The sequence below is a fragment of the Balaenoptera physalus genome (genome assembly GCF_965194825.1).
Source record: "Balaenoptera physalus genome assembly, chromosome: 12".
Taxonomy (NCBI): domain Eukaryota; kingdom Metazoa; phylum Chordata; class Mammalia; order Artiodactyla; family Balaenopteridae; genus Balaenoptera; species Balaenoptera physalus.
The window spans coordinates 7977821-7993682 of NC_138897.1; the positions used below are offsets into that span (position 1 = coordinate 7977821).

The 15862-nt window shown below is 42.6% G+C and overlaps 1 protein-coding gene across 7 annotated transcripts in view; it reads right to left on the minus strand.

Annotated features, from left to right (window-relative positions):
• Positions 1 to 15862, minus strand: part of DOK6 (docking protein 6) — a 417757-nt gene that overhangs the window by 15957 nt on the left and 385938 nt on the right. For 2 of the 7 annotated variants that reach the window (XM_082415938.1, XM_082415933.1), the window contains one exon: positions 14541 to 14912. The exons of 3 other annotated variants lie outside the window; for them this stretch is intronic. In XM_082415938.1, coding sequence (XP_082272064.1) covers positions 14905 to 14912 — 8 coding nt within the window. In that variant the 3' untranslated portion in view covers positions 14541 to 14904. Of the gene's footprint in view, positions 1 to 5; positions 3148 to 7689; positions 7786 to 14540; positions 14913 to 15862 lie in introns of those variants that run through there. 2 more of the 7 variants (XM_082415934.1, XM_082415932.1) reach the window with 2 other exon arrangements.

A 15862-nucleotide genomic window follows, 5' to 3' on the forward strand; every position in this document is an offset into this window, starting at 1 on the left:
AAGAATGAGGCCAGAATGGTTGGGTGTGGTGAGGAGTTGAGGACATTCATTCTCATTGAGAAAGACCTACAAATATTTCTTACTATAGTTAAATTAATATTCTGCGTTCTCATTATACACTCAGTAAACTGCAGTAATTTCAGAACCTGGAAATCTGAAGCCTAGATAGTTTCTGGTTAGTAGCACTTCCTGGAAAGTCGATATTTCAGTGTCTGTATTGATATTGAAAATATCCAGATAAATAGAGAATAGGAGATCTGGGATTCATGAAAATGGAGTCAAGGAGTACAGGACAAAGGACGTGTTCTGTGGACATTTCTTCTGTTTTATGAGAAACCGCTGCAAAAATCCAAATTACTTTTCTAGGCAGGTTGAGAAATCCTTATCAGGCATTTTATCACCATTGTACCCAGAGACAGCAGTGAAAATCATCTTAACCCCTGGTTAGCTTTTAATTTTTAATTAGTTATCTTTATTTTATTTTTACTCTGTGAGAGGTTGAAATATATTTTCATCAGTTATTGTTTAATATTAAGTACTAATGTCAAAAGGCTAGAAAATGTTTGTAGAATTATTACCATTTTACAATGTCACATTACCTGTAATGGTTTCACTGAAAACAGGCCAGGACAAGGAAGGGTTGAGAGCACAGGCTCTAAGGCCGGTCCTGGCCTCACCAGGTGACCTCGGGTCGGATACAATCATATATCAAGTATCCGAGTGCTTGACTCATGATATTAGTGGTCATTAATACTGAGCACTAACAGTGTACCAGGAAGTGTCAGATGTTTCACTTAAGTTGATTTACTTAATCCACCTGGCAGCACTGTAGGGTCAGTCCTCTTACTCTCTCTTCCGGGTGCACAGACACCAGTGCTGGAATCCAGGCGGCTGGCTTGAAACTCTTCACTCACCCCGGAAGGTTAAGGCTACCCCACAGTTAGCACAACAGAGAAAAGGGCATGATTTGGCAAACCAAAACATATTTTAGAGGCAAGGGAGCAAGCAGGCCTCATAACTTTTTTTTCTTTTAATTCCCTCAGTTATATTGATTTTCAGAAGAGCACAGGATAATCTGAATTACTTTATTTCATGTTACTTGACTGTGAGAATATGGATATTGACTGTTTTTTCCAAGAGTCTTTATTTCTTTATATGTTTTACATTGATTTTATAATTGTGAAAGTCAGAAATGTTAGTTTCTATCGTTTATTTTTTAAAATATTTAACAATCACTTAATAGAATAAAATGCTAAATCTTAGGAAGTTATGATCCGTAATCCATCTGGATTGTTCTTGGATTATGTCCATGACAGTGAGTTGGCCAGTGTTACTAAATTCACTCAGTTTCACTACTGCTGTAGAGTGTAATATTTTTATGGAAACCATTTATGTTTACATAATTAATAACATTGACTTAAATTGGTAAATCATATAAAAATTAAAATTTCCTAATTAAGTCAAAGACAGAAAAGCTTTATGTTTCCTTGAGTCTTTATGCCTCTACATAAGTCTCTAATTCTATCAAATTTTAAAAATTTCTAGTACTGGGAAATTTGGCCAGCTCTTTGAGGAAACATATTAGTTTATATTCTTTCCTACACTATATATAAAAATAAATTGCAAAGACCTTGAAAAGCAAGTGAAATAATAAGCATTAAAAATCACTAGAAAGAAATCTAGGAAAGTAGTTCGAATTGGGAGAGTTTTCTAAGTATGAAAGCAGCTGAAGTTAAAATAAAGGGTCATTTGTCATTTTTTGACAACAAGTCAAAAAGAATCAAATTCTGAGTTTTAACTCCTCTAAAGCTGGACGGCATTCAGTCCTGTGGAGCCTCAATTTTAATGTGACTCTGTCAGGAAAGTGTTTATTAGCTACCATTTACATGTTAGAGAACATTTCAGCCTGGATTGATTCACTGAGGGGTCATGACAGTGGTGGTAAGTGGGCTTGAAGTGGTCAGAAAACTATTTTTGTTAAAAATTTTAAAGGAAATTATATTTTTACTTAAGACAAGTCTGCCCAATGTGAGTACATTTTCTATGTGCTTTGGTTGGATATATCATATATATATATATATATATATATATATATACATATGAATACACACATACATATATACACACACATACATATGTATATATGCACATACGTACACATATATTTCAGGCTGGTAGTACTGTCATCTAATGATTGCAACTTTTGATCTTCAGTCATATGTATTTTACTTAAAACATTTTTTTGGTAGACAAGTCATTCCAAACATAAATCCAATGAAATGATAATGAAAGAATCTCTCAGTGAAGATGAGTGCAACAACGAAGACAAAGAACAGGCATCTCTCAGGAGCTGGAAATACGGAATTCTAGAGAAAGGACCAGGAGGGCGCTGAGAAAGGAGAGCATTTTTGCTTGACCTGAGAATTTGGTACCAGTGTTATATGAATTCGGCCATAGCAAATAGGCCCTCCTGTTCCTTTCAATCAGGAGATTAGAAATGTAATTCTCAGAAAGAAAATTGGAGAAGTTTAGCTGCGTAAGAAATGTATTCCTCTCAGTTGTGAAAGAAGTGCCTGGTAGACCAGAGATGGGACCTTGAGAACTGCTGATTCTGCCAGACTCGCAGACTTTACTAGCCTTAAGCCTTGAGCAGAGTTATAATACAGATAATTTAAATGGTTTCAGCAGGTTTAGAAACAAGACTGAGACGGCAAAATACTACACCTTCTAGAAACTTTGAAGCGAAATTGTATGGGGAACACAGGAAAGTTAAAGAATATAATTCAGGGTGTGATAGACTTGAGTTATAGAGTCCTGACTGTAGCTGAAGCCTGAGGTTCCTCTTTATCTGTGAAATGAGAACAGTCCTAGGAACTCCCCCTGAGCAGTGGAGATGAAGTGGGACAGTGTAACTAAACCGATGCAGGGAGTAGATCCCAATATGTTGTAGTGATGCCTTCGTTTTGCTTTCCTTTTATTTGAAATGGGTTTCTGGATATTGTTGAATTTACTAAATAACTAGGCTCTGATAAATTGAAGAGAGAATTTATTTCTAAAAATGGAGGAGGGAAAGGTGAGTTGTTTTGGGGTTCCCGTTTGGGAAAGCCCAGCAGCTGGAGATCTGATCACTGCAATGTTCTCTGTCACCTACAGACAAAGAATGAGAGGCTTTTAAAATGGGGAAAAGCTTTGTGCCTCTTCAACTTGGCATTCATCAATTAAACAGGGGAGCATGGCCAGAAAACAAAAACTTGTTCATTACTGACAGGTGGTATTTCAACACTGAACCCACCCTTCTTCCCGGCCCGATTTCCTGTCCTCTGGTACTTACTATTTCAGTGAATGGCACCCATCAACCCAGCCCAGGTCGGAGAACTGGGAGCCATCCTGGTCTCCATGCTTTGCTGTCACCTCCCCTCCTGCCATCAGCCACTAAGTCCTGCAGGTTCTACCTCTTCAAAACCCTTTTTTTTTTTTTAATTGGAAATTAAAAAAACATAAGTGTGTATGTCCTTATGTTCAACATAAGTGTATTTATTGGAAATACATTTCTTTTTTTTTTTTTAATTTATTTATTTTTGGCTGCATTGGGTCTTCGTTGCTGTGCGTGGGCTTTCTTTTTAGTTGCGGCGAGCAGGGGCTACTCTTCATTGCCGTGCGCGGGCCTCTCATTGCGGTGGCCTCTCTCATCTTGGAGCACCGGCTCTAGAGCGCAGCCTCAGTAGTTGTGGCGCACGGGCCTAGCTGCTCTGCAGCATGTGGGATCCTCCTGAACCAGGGCTCGAACCCATGTCCCCTGCATTAGCAGGCAGATTCCTAACCACTGCGCCACCAGGGAAGCCCCCAAAACCTCTTGAATCCACTTATTTTCTTTATGCTCCCTACCTCTGCCCTAAATTTCTCATCAGGCTTATGGCCATAGCCAGCCAACTGATCTTCCTGACCAGTGGTGTCTGCCCTGCTCCACACCTGTTCAGGGTAAATGCAAACTCTCCCGCATGGTACTTAAGTACTTAAGGTTCTCAATGGTGGTGACAAGGGTATGATTTGGGTATTCTTTACTCGACCCTCATGTACAAAATCCATCAGTTCCACTCCTCTCCAGTAAAAATCCATGTAAAAACATTGCTTTGCTTACAAGTTTCAAGACAAATCCTCCAGGGCTTCCTTTTAACCACATTGTTACCCTTAAACTCTTTCCTATATGTATGTGTATGAATACATCCGAACTGCCCCTAAGGACTCTGATTTGAACTGTGCTCACTTCTCCAGCTTCAGGTTTTCCCAATCTCCACCTCCACGTCTGCTTTCACGGCCTCTTTCTAAAGGACACATGGTTCCCAGCTAAAGAGGCTCCCTGACCCGTGGCATGGGCTTCTTTCTCTGCTTGGAATGTCCACCCTCACACTCCTTTGTGCTCAGCTCTTTCAGGCTAATTCCTGTTTTTCTTGAAGAATTCATCTTGGAAGCCTGACACAGTCCTCTGCACCATCTCACCCAGCCTGAGTCTGCTGCGCTTTTTTTTCATTTTTATTTATTTTTGGCTGCGTTGGGTCTTTGTTGCTGCGCGCGGGCTTTCTCTAGTTGCGGTGAGCGGGGGCTACTCTTCGTTGCAGTGCGCGGGCTTCTCATTGCGGTGGCTTCTCTTGTTGTGGAGCACAGGCTCTACGTGCACGGGTTTCAGTAGTTGTAGCACCTGGGCTCATTAGTTGTGGCTCGTGGGCTCTGGAGCGCAGGCTCAGTAGTTGTGGCGCACGGGCTTAGTTGCTCCGCAGCATGTGGGATCTTCCTGGACCAGGGCTTGAACCCGTGTCGCCTGCAATGGCAGGCAGATTCTCAACCACTGCGCCACCAGGGAAGCCCTCTGCTGCACTTTCTTAGCACCTCCTGTATACCTCTTGCTCATCTCTTAACGCTTCACCTTGGTGTCTCTTCTGTGAGCTTTCACCCTGAACTTGAGGAAAGGAAGCTTATTTATCTTTGTCTTTGGAGCCTTGTAAAGTGCCAGGCTCACAGCAGGCACTCAATAAATATTAATGAATAAAAAGATGAAAAATGCATGCAGCAGCTCACTCTGTGCAGATAGAAGATAGAGAGAAGGACCGATATCTCATCGATTGCCTCGCACGTCTTTGATGGTCAATAATTATTTTGTTGAATCAAAGTAATTTAATGATGTCGCCTGGTCCTGGCTGATAGGGAAATGACAATCCTTTTTAAAATGAGAATTTTAATAATAATGTAAGGCTAAATGTGATTGTCAAATGTATGCTATAGGTATAAACAGGAGAATAAGGAAATGATTATTTTTAGCTTCATTATAATATACTGACCCCAACAAATGTACCAATTTAAAAGGTTTTAAAAGATCTGAACAGATGCGAGTTTAGTGAAAAAATGAGGAAAGTGAAAGTTTGTTGGTAGACGATCCTCCATGAGCCTCTTGCATCTCTGCATGTTTTGTGAGCAAAGGCACGGATGGCCTTCTTCTGAAAAACGGAGCGAGTGTCTCCCTCTGGAGAAGAGGGAAGATTTGCTGTGTCCCATGCAGTAAGGATAATGTCTCCCTCTGGGACAAAGTTCAGGCTGGATAATCGCCCACCATAAAATACTGGGGCTTGTGGTTCCTCTCCTGTAACACAGCCTACTTCATATGTGGGTGTCACCCGACCCTCTCTTCATCTCCCTGTAAGAAATGGGACTCAGGAGACCAGCATAAATGCTGATACTCTGGCCAGTGCTCTTGCTGTGAGTAATAAAAGGTCCTTAGTCTCCTATCCAGGGGTCTCTTGTCTTCTGCCAGCATCCACGAAACTGCGGCAGGCTGACTGGCTAGCTGGCATGTGGGGTGAAATCTTAGACTGTCCACAGTTCTTGACAATGTTAATAAAGAGTGATATTTAATGATTCTCATGATAATGGCAGTGACTTCCAGTTTTTGTTGGATTTTTACAATGACTTATTATTTAGTAAGACTCTGCTAAGTTTCAGTGAAATTCTTCATTATCTGAAATACACATCATATCTTAATGAAATAATTTCATGATAGTGACCAATAGGACAGTTTCATAGAGAGAGCTGAATAACTCCATGATATGTGAGAAAGAAAGAATGAATACAGACATTCTGGAATTCTTACTAGAGAATAGAAAATTAGGGAAGCAGTTCTCTTACCACTCAAATTCATAGGATGGATATACTTATTAATCAAAATTAATTTCCAGTAAAGACAGTCCAGTCACCTGAGAATTATCCAAATTATTTCTTATAAGGCATATAGATTTTTGTTGCTGCTATTGTTTCGATGGGGAGAGTCTCTTCTTCAGATGATTTTTTTTTTTAACAATAGCATGCTGTCAACATAAAAATAAAATGGAGAAAAAAAATCACAGCGTTCATTTGACTGTCACAGGGAAGAAAGAAACATTTTAGGACAAACACAACGCAGAGAAGATGAATGATTTCTGCGGTTTTAGAATGAAGCTTTCATTCTGTTAGAGCCTTTGTTAAAAACAGTGAAGCATGTTTTAATTCTGAATATGGAAGACTGTGCTGGAAGATTTGCTGCCCTTTAAAATTGCTCTAGAGACGACTGCTATACGCTATACCGCAATAGGGTACTTTAAAGATAGAAAATAAAGAGATTACAGGGTAAACAGCTTACAAGCTGTGATGGTTAACATTCAGGGGATGATTAACTGGTGAATATATCTCTTATCAGAGTTCTTTTGTTAAGATAGTTTCTTTTTGTCTCCTGTGACAGACAGTTAAACTGAACTGAGAAGATGCAGTCTTAGTGTATTTTAGAATATCCTGTTACTGCTGTTAGAACGTGGGACGGAAAGCAGAGAAATGTGGCCTACACAGGAAAAGTATGGTGCGGGGGGTGGGGGTGGGGGGGGTGAGGGGGTGGGGGGAGGTTTTGAGAAGCCAGTCGACAATTGGACAGGCTCTGTCTTATTGATAACTTTCAATTACCGACTTGCCTCACTATCCTCAAGCATTTTAACCACTACGCGTAATTTTCACAGGATGGTTGACACGTGAGTCTATTGAAAAAAAAATGTGATTGTATAGAAAATGAACGGCCGATGATTGTTATTCTGATATTTGCAAACTTCTGAATGGTTTGCCTTTTTACTTTAATAACGATAGGTTCTGGCAGTGTTTACATATTGCAGCTGTAGTTTTAAATAAGTGGAAAGAGACAGGATATAAAAACAGTAAATCGAAGGTTTAACATCCCTCCTAATCTTCATTGTCTGTGCTAACCTGTGCCCAGTGGAGCTAATCCATGCACAGAAGCAGCTCCCTTATTGCTTGGTGTGTGTTGAAGTGTGTACTGTTGGGAAAAACTCATCAATGACTTGCATCATTACACATGTATTCTGCCTTTTGCTTTCTACTGACAATCACAACTTTAGATAGATTCTTTAAGTCTGCATATATATATCTATATATATAAATAATATATGTATATATGCTATATTTAAAAAATATTATATGTGTTTTCTTTCATGGCAGAAACTACAAAGCACAGTAATTTTTGTCCATTCAGGTACTTGAGACTTGGGAGCTTAGTGTGGGGATGCGTGTGGGACACAGCTGGTGGTTAAGATCACTGTCTGAAATCCCGTTGTCTCTGGATATACGGGATGCACTGGAATGAAAACTGGTCTTGGACGAGCTGCAGAGCTCCTGGGGAAGGGACGGCTCACACGGTCTCACAGCTGGGATCCCAGGATGGCGAGGAGCTGCCTGCCGGTCTGAGGACCAGCAGGTACACTGTAGACAGTGTGGAAATCTGCATCAGTGGCATGTTTTTGTCTAGACTTTTCTCTTCACTTCATGCATACTCTTCACTCATTGAGAAAAGTACACGCTGAAGTAGATGGCTATTCTCCCAAGACTAAGATAACGATACAGATTAGATTGAGTGACACTGGCTAAAATTAAGAAACACACGGAAGTCAACAAGAGTAGCAGAGATGCAAGAGTTCGTTCCTGGTGAGATGGTACTGCCTGATGCCCCTGTGTACTTGTAAGAATATATTTTTTTGCTTTTAGAATAACAGGCAGACATTCTCTGATACCAACAGTGGTAAAACCAAGACTCTCTTATATGTGTGTAAAACTTTTCTTTTTAGTATTTTTTACATGCATTGTTTCATGAAGCCCTCGCAGTAGAGAACTACACGCAGATTTCACTGGGGGTTACGCCGTGGTGCCCGACAGCCCTCTCTAGGGCGGAGGGGACGCCTGCAGGCTGGGGGGTCTTTCCTGTGTGAACCTGGCTGGGCCACAGACCCAGTTTTTTTTTTTTTTTTTTTTTAAATATTTATTTATTTATTTGGTTGCACCGGGTCTTATTTATTTATTTATTTTTATATTTATTTTTGGCTGTGTTGGGTCTTCGTTTCTGTGCGAGGGCTTTCTCCAGTTGCGGCAAGTGGGGGCCACTCTTCATCGCGGTGCACGGGCCTCTCACCATCGCGGCCTCTCTCGTTGCGGAGCACAGGCTCCAGACACGCAGGCTCAGTAGCTGTGGCTCACGGGCCCAGCTGCTCCGCGGCATGTGGGATCTTCCCAGACCAGGGCTCGAACCCGTGTCCCCTGCATTAGCAGGCAGACTCTCAACCACTGCGCCACCAGGGAAGCCCCACAGACCCGGTTTTAATCAAACACTAACTGAGGTGCTGCTCTGAGGTGTTTCGTAGGTGTGCTTAGAGTCCAGAAGTAGGGAGATGATCCCAGAGAACCGGGGTGGGGCTGAGTCCCTCAGGTGAAAGAACAGCACTGAGGGTTTCCTGGCGCAGGAGCAGTGCTGCCTGTGGACGGCAGCTTCACGTCCTGTCCTGGAGTCCCCGCCTGTGATCTTGAACTTGTCCAGTGAGCCCCCAGAAGTACATAAGCCGATGCCTTGCATTGTCTCCATGTGTCTCTCCCACTGCCTCTGCTTCTCTGCCTGCGCCCTGATGGATGCATGCACCGGGGTGTCCGCTGTAACTAAGTTCCGGTCTCGGAGCACGTCCCTCCTGCTTGAGATGCCCTGGGGTACAGGGAACTCTGTTGGAAGTGGCTCCACAAAGTACAGCGGGTCTGGGAAAGCCGTAGCTGCAAAAATGGCCAGTTCACAGGCTGGAAATGCTCCGTATTGTGACAGCATTTCAGGGTTCAGGAGGCTCCAGGGTCCTCATAGTTCAGTTCTCAGCTTGAAGGGGGGTCTTCGGTAGGTATTTGTGGGGGAGGGCTGTAGATGGTGTTTGGTTTTGGATCCCAAGGACTCTTTCTGAGTTCTCAGTTCTCTAAAAAAGCTCCAAACCTCAGAATTCTGATTTTGGCAGCCTTTCTTAGCTTAAGTATGCTCTTGCTTCGGTCTGGATTTAGAACTCATAAGTGAGGTGAGGGTACCCTCTGAGTTTCCCTGAGATGCCGACCTTGGCGTGGACCAGAGGCAGGATTCTCATGGTGCGTCTAGCCTGGGATGGTTGGGGTCCTGGCCTGAACTCAGCGGTTGCAGGACTGCTGTGGACTGAACTGTGTCCCCCCCCAGAGTCACTTGTTGAAGCTCTAATCCTCAATGTGACTGACTTGGCGATAAGGCTTTTAGGATGTAATTAAGTTAAATGAGGTCATAGGGTGAGGTCCTAATCAGTGAGCATTGGTGACTTTATAAGAAGAAGAAGAGAGAGATCTCTCTCTTTCCACACTCACTGAGGAAAGGTATGTGAGCTCACAGCAAGAGGGCAGCCATTTGCAAGCCAGGAAGAAAGCTCTCCCCAATATCTGACCATGCTGATGCCCTGACCTTGGACTTCCAGCCTCCAGAAGTGTGAGAAAATAAATTTCTCTTGTTTAAGCCACTCAGTCTATGGTATTTGGTTATGACAGCATCAGTAAATTCTGGAGTGATTGATTTTAGGGCCAAAGATCCTTAAGGACCATTTTTATTATTGTTTTATTTCTGTTTTTCAAAAAAACGTATTTATTTATTTTTGGCTGCGTTGGTTCTTCATTGCTGCACGCCAGCTTTCTGTGAGCGGGGGCTACTCTTCGTTGTGGTGCGCATGTGGGCTTCTCATTGAGGTGGCTTCTCTTGTTGCGGAGCACGGGCTCTAGGTGCGCGGGCTTCAGTAGTTGTGGCACGCGGGCTTCAGTAGTTGTGGCACGCGGGCTTCAGTAGTTGTGGCTCGTGGGCTCTAGAGCGCAGGCTCAGTAGTTGTGGCGCACGGGCTTAGTTGCTCCGCGGCATGTGGGATCCTCCTGGAGCAGGGATCAAACCCGTGTCCCCTGCATTGGCAGGCAGATTCCTATCCACTGCGCCACCAGGGAAGCCCCTCTTATTTCTTACTTAAGAAGAAAAATGAAGCTTTTTCACTTAATAAAGATGGAACACATCTGAAATGATCAGCAGTAGTGATCACCGATGATCAGTTCCAGACAAACATTCACTGAATGGAACTGTATAAGGCATTTCATGAAAGAATAAGAAGGAAGTAGATGAGTTGGGCTCATATTCAAAGAACGAGAACCTACTATGCAGCAACAGTTAAAATGTAACACTTTTGAAGGTTTAATTTGCACATCCTTTGGTGTTTGTCGAAGCTGCGAGTCTACTGACTACCTCATGGGCGACAGGGACAGGTGAGAATCCTGCTCTCCTCCGTGAATGCTGTGCCGAATGCAGAACGCTTTCCCTTTGGGGTTTTCTTCAGGGTGTCCTGGTGGGCACAGCTGTAACTTCTGCTGCGATGCGATCCTGCAGCTCTTGCTGAGGGCCTCTGCTGTGGCCCTGGTCTTCTCTGCCCCTCCCCGGTCCTCCTGGCATAGCATTCAAAGGTCAGGAACGGTTTCTAAACCAGCAGCTACAAAGCTGACCTCCTCCAATGTGGACAAGTTCTCAGACCGAGTCCAGGATTTGCATGTCGACTGATCTGGATTTAAATCCTGTTTGCCCTTAATTGGAAGACACTTAAAGGCCCCAGGTTTTGCATTTTTCAAGCGGGGGGGTAATAATATCTACCTCATGTTTTAGGCTAAGTAGAAAGTATTTTAAACAAGGTAACGCATGTGAAGTTCTTTGCACAGCGCTTACTCCTGTAAATGTTCCATACATATTAGCTGTTTATGTTTATGACCGTGGAAAAAGATACCCCAGAACAACAAATCTCCAACCCTTCTGGTCACAAAACATCATCTATTCACTGCAAGTCTGCTTTAAGGCTGTGGAGTTAATTCATTAATTTGCTCATGGGGAATGGGTCTAATTATAATATGTGTGGCCACAATTTTATTATGCACAGTTCCTGTTTTTTGGAAGAGGAACACATTGCACTGGAGATGGAAAATGGTCAATGCTGTTGGCAGAGAGAAAGATAGGAGCAGCTGCGGTCATTCGATGTCCTGCACATCAGATTGGAAAGGGGCCTGGCAATGCCGCAGGCCTTTCACTTCTGGAATTTGATTCTTCAGCAGCACAGATTAGGAGCAGTGGGATTGCGGTGGGTCTTCTCACAGATTCAGGAGCTTGTTTTATGTTTTAAAAATTATCACTAGAGGGAGGATACAAATTAAGATGTTTGATCTGTTTTTAAAAGTGATATTAATATCAAGGTATTTGGCTGTGCTCCTATTTTCGGATACCATAATCATTTGCATAGAAATTAGCATTTTTTATAAATCCTAGAGGACATAAAATGTAGGCTAGAAAGTACAGTTGTATAAGTTTACAACTGTGGAGATTATTTTTCATGCAAATATATTTAATCAATGAATCTGACAGTGAAACCAAAAAAGAATTTTAACCAAATCTTGAAAAGTCTCAAGTTACATGACCTATCTATCTATCTATCTATCTATCCAAATAGAAAGATAAGATCGAACCCTATAATAGTTGTTTTTAGGTCACAAACTGTAAAATATCAGAAATTTCATGGAGTTCAACCTAAAATACATACATACAGAATTTTAAAATGTGATGATGACAGTTTTATGTCGTCTGTCAACTTCATTTGTTATTTAAATGACTTACTCCTGTAACTGTATTCTTACGTTTTAATATAGAAAGAGCTGCAGCACTAATCATATGAACTCTGTGATGCCTCAGACCTTATTCCTAGCCCCAGTTAATGGCTTTGATGCTAATTTTAGCACACAACTCCATAATATAGTATTGTTCTTTTATTAAAATTTTTTTCTTTGATATGTTTCCAATTACAGAAGGAATGCATGTTTGTTGTAGTGAGTGAGACCAGACAATATGAAGATGAACAAAAGTAAAGTTCATCTTCCCATCTTCCTTCAACCACGGGCTAAGGCGTGGCTTTCTCTCTGTGGCGGTTTCCCCTGGGGGCCTGAGATCTCACCTGCCGCTGTGGCCTCCCTCCCTCCCTCCCTCCCTCCCTCCTGGTGCTTTTATTTCCTGCCGCCTCAGCTAGGCTTCCCCAGGTGCCCCGAGGCCTGTGATTTGCACGGAGCACATCTCCGTTCTGGTCGCAGCGCCGGGGCACAGGGAGGCCAGCTCACGTCCACTTGCGTTCTTACGGGGGTCGGACTTTCAGACTTGCCTGCGATGATTGCAGATTAGAGAAGAGAAACTAAAACCCAGCCCCGCCTCCACTGCACTTCCCGCTGTCCGGCCACTCGCCCTGCTGGCCGCTTCCCCGCAAAGGGATTTTGCTTCGTTTACCACAGCGCCACTTTTTGTCCCCTCCCATTCCCTCCCCCCCCTTCAGGGCCAGTGTAGCCTTAAAAATACACACTTGTCGTTGTTGAACTGCAGCGCTGGGACCAGGAGCCCCTCACCCAGCCGCCTCTTTCACTTCTCTTTCTGGTTGGTACTGGTTTCTGATTGCCGGCCCCCGTATTTTTATCGTCGTGCTTTGCGGGTTTTGTCAAGGTCACCCAGCTGTAGGCCACGGCCTGTCCCTTCCTTTCTCCTGGGGGTCCCTCCCTTCCCTCCCCCAACTCTCTGCGGCGGTGCCTCCCTTCCGGGTTATACCCTCCCGGCCGCGGGCCGCATGCTCGCTCAAAGTAGTGACATGTTTATATGCTGCTTTCAGGCTTCAGATAGTTTCACATGTAATTACTTATTTTAATTCTGAAAACGGCACTGGGAAGTAAGAGGGCAGGTATTATTCCCACTTGGTGCTCGGAGAAACAACCTGGGGGCTGGTGTGGCCCTGCTAGGACCGGTCCAGGTGCGTGTGAGGTCTGCAACCCAGATTGCCGAACTCCTGGTTGTGTGTCTGCTTCCTCACGCTGCACCCTGGCTGTCCTCTGGGCTCTGCTTCGTGGCTTCTGGAATATCAGCTGTCTAATGACAAAGCTCTTTCTAAGTCCCCCTTCCCCCATTTAACTCCCCAAGTGAAGTCCAACTCTGCCACTAAAAAAAATGCAATCATCTGTATGAACGGTATAGGATATTCTTCGGGAAGTCAGGAGATCTGAGGTTCCTTCCGACTTTACTGTCTTGTCACTCATAAAATGGAACAAAATGGGGCAGAGTTGCTTGGAATTTAAGCGTTCATCAGGATCACCCAAAGGCTTTCCTCAACACGGACTCCTGGGCTCCACCCCTAGAATTTCTGATTTCCAGTAGGTCTGGAATTTGCGTTTCTAACAGGTTCCCTGATAACGCTGATCCTGCTGACTTGGGGACTGCACTTTAAGAACTGCTGGCCCACATCATTTCTAAGTTCCCTTAAATTTCAGCCAGTTGTGATTGGGAGTGACAGTGGCCACCGTCAGTAAGCTGCTGATAAAAGCATGTGGCTTGGCACTTTTTTGAAGATGAGAAAAACTAGGATGGAGGACGCTCATAACATATCCACCAGCCCCTCCTGACCAGCTCTGCCTAAAGCTTGATGAGACTCCAATATTGGTTCCCTTTTCCCTTTGAACCTATGATGAACTTGAATGGCTAGTGTTTATGTTTTAGAAATTTGTAGAGACATCAAAGCCAATCTGCATGCAATCCGATTTCTGAATGACCTTGTCACTTAGCATAATAATGTTATATAATAACCTGCCTAGTGGTATGAATCTCCAGTTACCTAGCCTGCCTTGTAAAATACTGATCCTTAAGGTTGATGATAATGGGACTACAGTGATTGATAAATGGGATTTTATACTGTAATTCTGGGTCTCACCAACAAGGAATGTATTTGGGCTCTATAGCTCGTTTCTAGTCAGGGCAGCAGCTGCAAAATTTATGTTTCTTATCATTCTGCTAGGTTCATGGGTTCTGAGGGAAATAATCCTGTTTTCCTGCTTAATAAATATAGGGTAAACTCGTTAATTACACTGGGATTAATCTGGCATTTAGTGCAGACACTAAACAGTGCATTACATTGAGTATTTGACCTTTTACAGTATTAACAGTTGGAGCGGGCTAAAATTGAACATCAGCACGAGTCCAAATGCAATTCGCAGTGTGCTCCTGAAAACTTTTATATTTCAGCTGCCTTCCAATCAGAATTTATAGGCAGCAAGACCATCTAAGAAGATAAAAATAAAACTAATTTTCTAAACTGTGTGGATACCATTAAACATATAATTTATTATACTAATTATAATAGAACAAGTAATTTTGTTCTTTAGTTTTTTAAAAATTTTTTAAAAATTTATTTTTGGCCGTGCGCGGGCTTTCTCTAGTTGCGGTGAGCGGGGGCTATTCTCCGTTGCGGTGCGCGGACTTCTCGTTGTGGTGGCTTCTCTTGTTGCGGAGCACGGGCGCGGGCTTCGATAGTTGTGGCACAGGGGCTTAGTTAGTTGCTCCACGGCATGTGGGATCTTCTGAGACCAGGGATCGAACCCGTGTCCCCTGCATTGGCAGGCGGATTCTTAACCACTGCGTCACCAGGGAAGCCCCAAGTAATTCCCTTTGATTAGGGCTTTACTAGGTTAGAGAACTAAAAAAATCCCAGATAAGAAAGACAGTTAAGTGATATAATGCAAATTTCAATCTAAAACTTTGAAATACATCCAAGAAATCTTGAAGGAAAAGTAAGCAGTAAAGTACACAACCTTTTTTTTTTTAGTACACACACACACAAAACATAAACTCAGTTTCAAAAAACAAATAATAATTAAGTGAAATTATTATAATATCTCTTCCCTTAATAATAAAATGAAAAACTTGTTTGAAAGGACAGATACAATTAATGACTTTTCTTCAGAGTTTATTCATATGTTTGCACCCTAAGAAGTTTCAGTTAATCCTGTGAACCTTTGACAGTTCTCAAACGTTATCACATATGTGCTTTATGTTAGATCAGAATTTGTTTGGGAGAAGATCTATTTGGAAATACTGTGGCCTATTTGGGTTTCTTCTTTTTTCCTCCCCGTGTGTATGAGAGGTATCTTAACAGTGTTATGGTTTCCTGGAATACTGGAAGAAGATTATTAAACTGTAGAAACAAGTTCAGTCAAAATTATGGCACTGCCTATTTTGCATGTGGCTATGTGTATTTAAAAAGGGCCATGTCTATTTTATTTTGCATGGATTATTTCATCAGTAGTCTTATTTCTCGGATCATTACTTCTCATCACTCATTTCTTCCGTGAAAACCTTTCAATGGCCTTCATACTCCCACCTTCATCCTCCCCAAAAGGACATAACAGGTGAAATAAAGCCACCATCTAAGTGCTCATGAACTTTCCTCCTCTGAGGTGAAAATACTTTCTCTGGTGATGAGTTTATTAATGTCTCACCAGCATATATGCCTCCCTTAGATTATAAACCACAAGTGCAGGAGCTGTGTCTCTTTATGTGCTGTCCAAGTTCTGACTTCTTGATGGCACTTAATCATAAGAATCGTTAAATGAGCGAGTGAGAAATTGCTCTACCAAACGCCTCCAT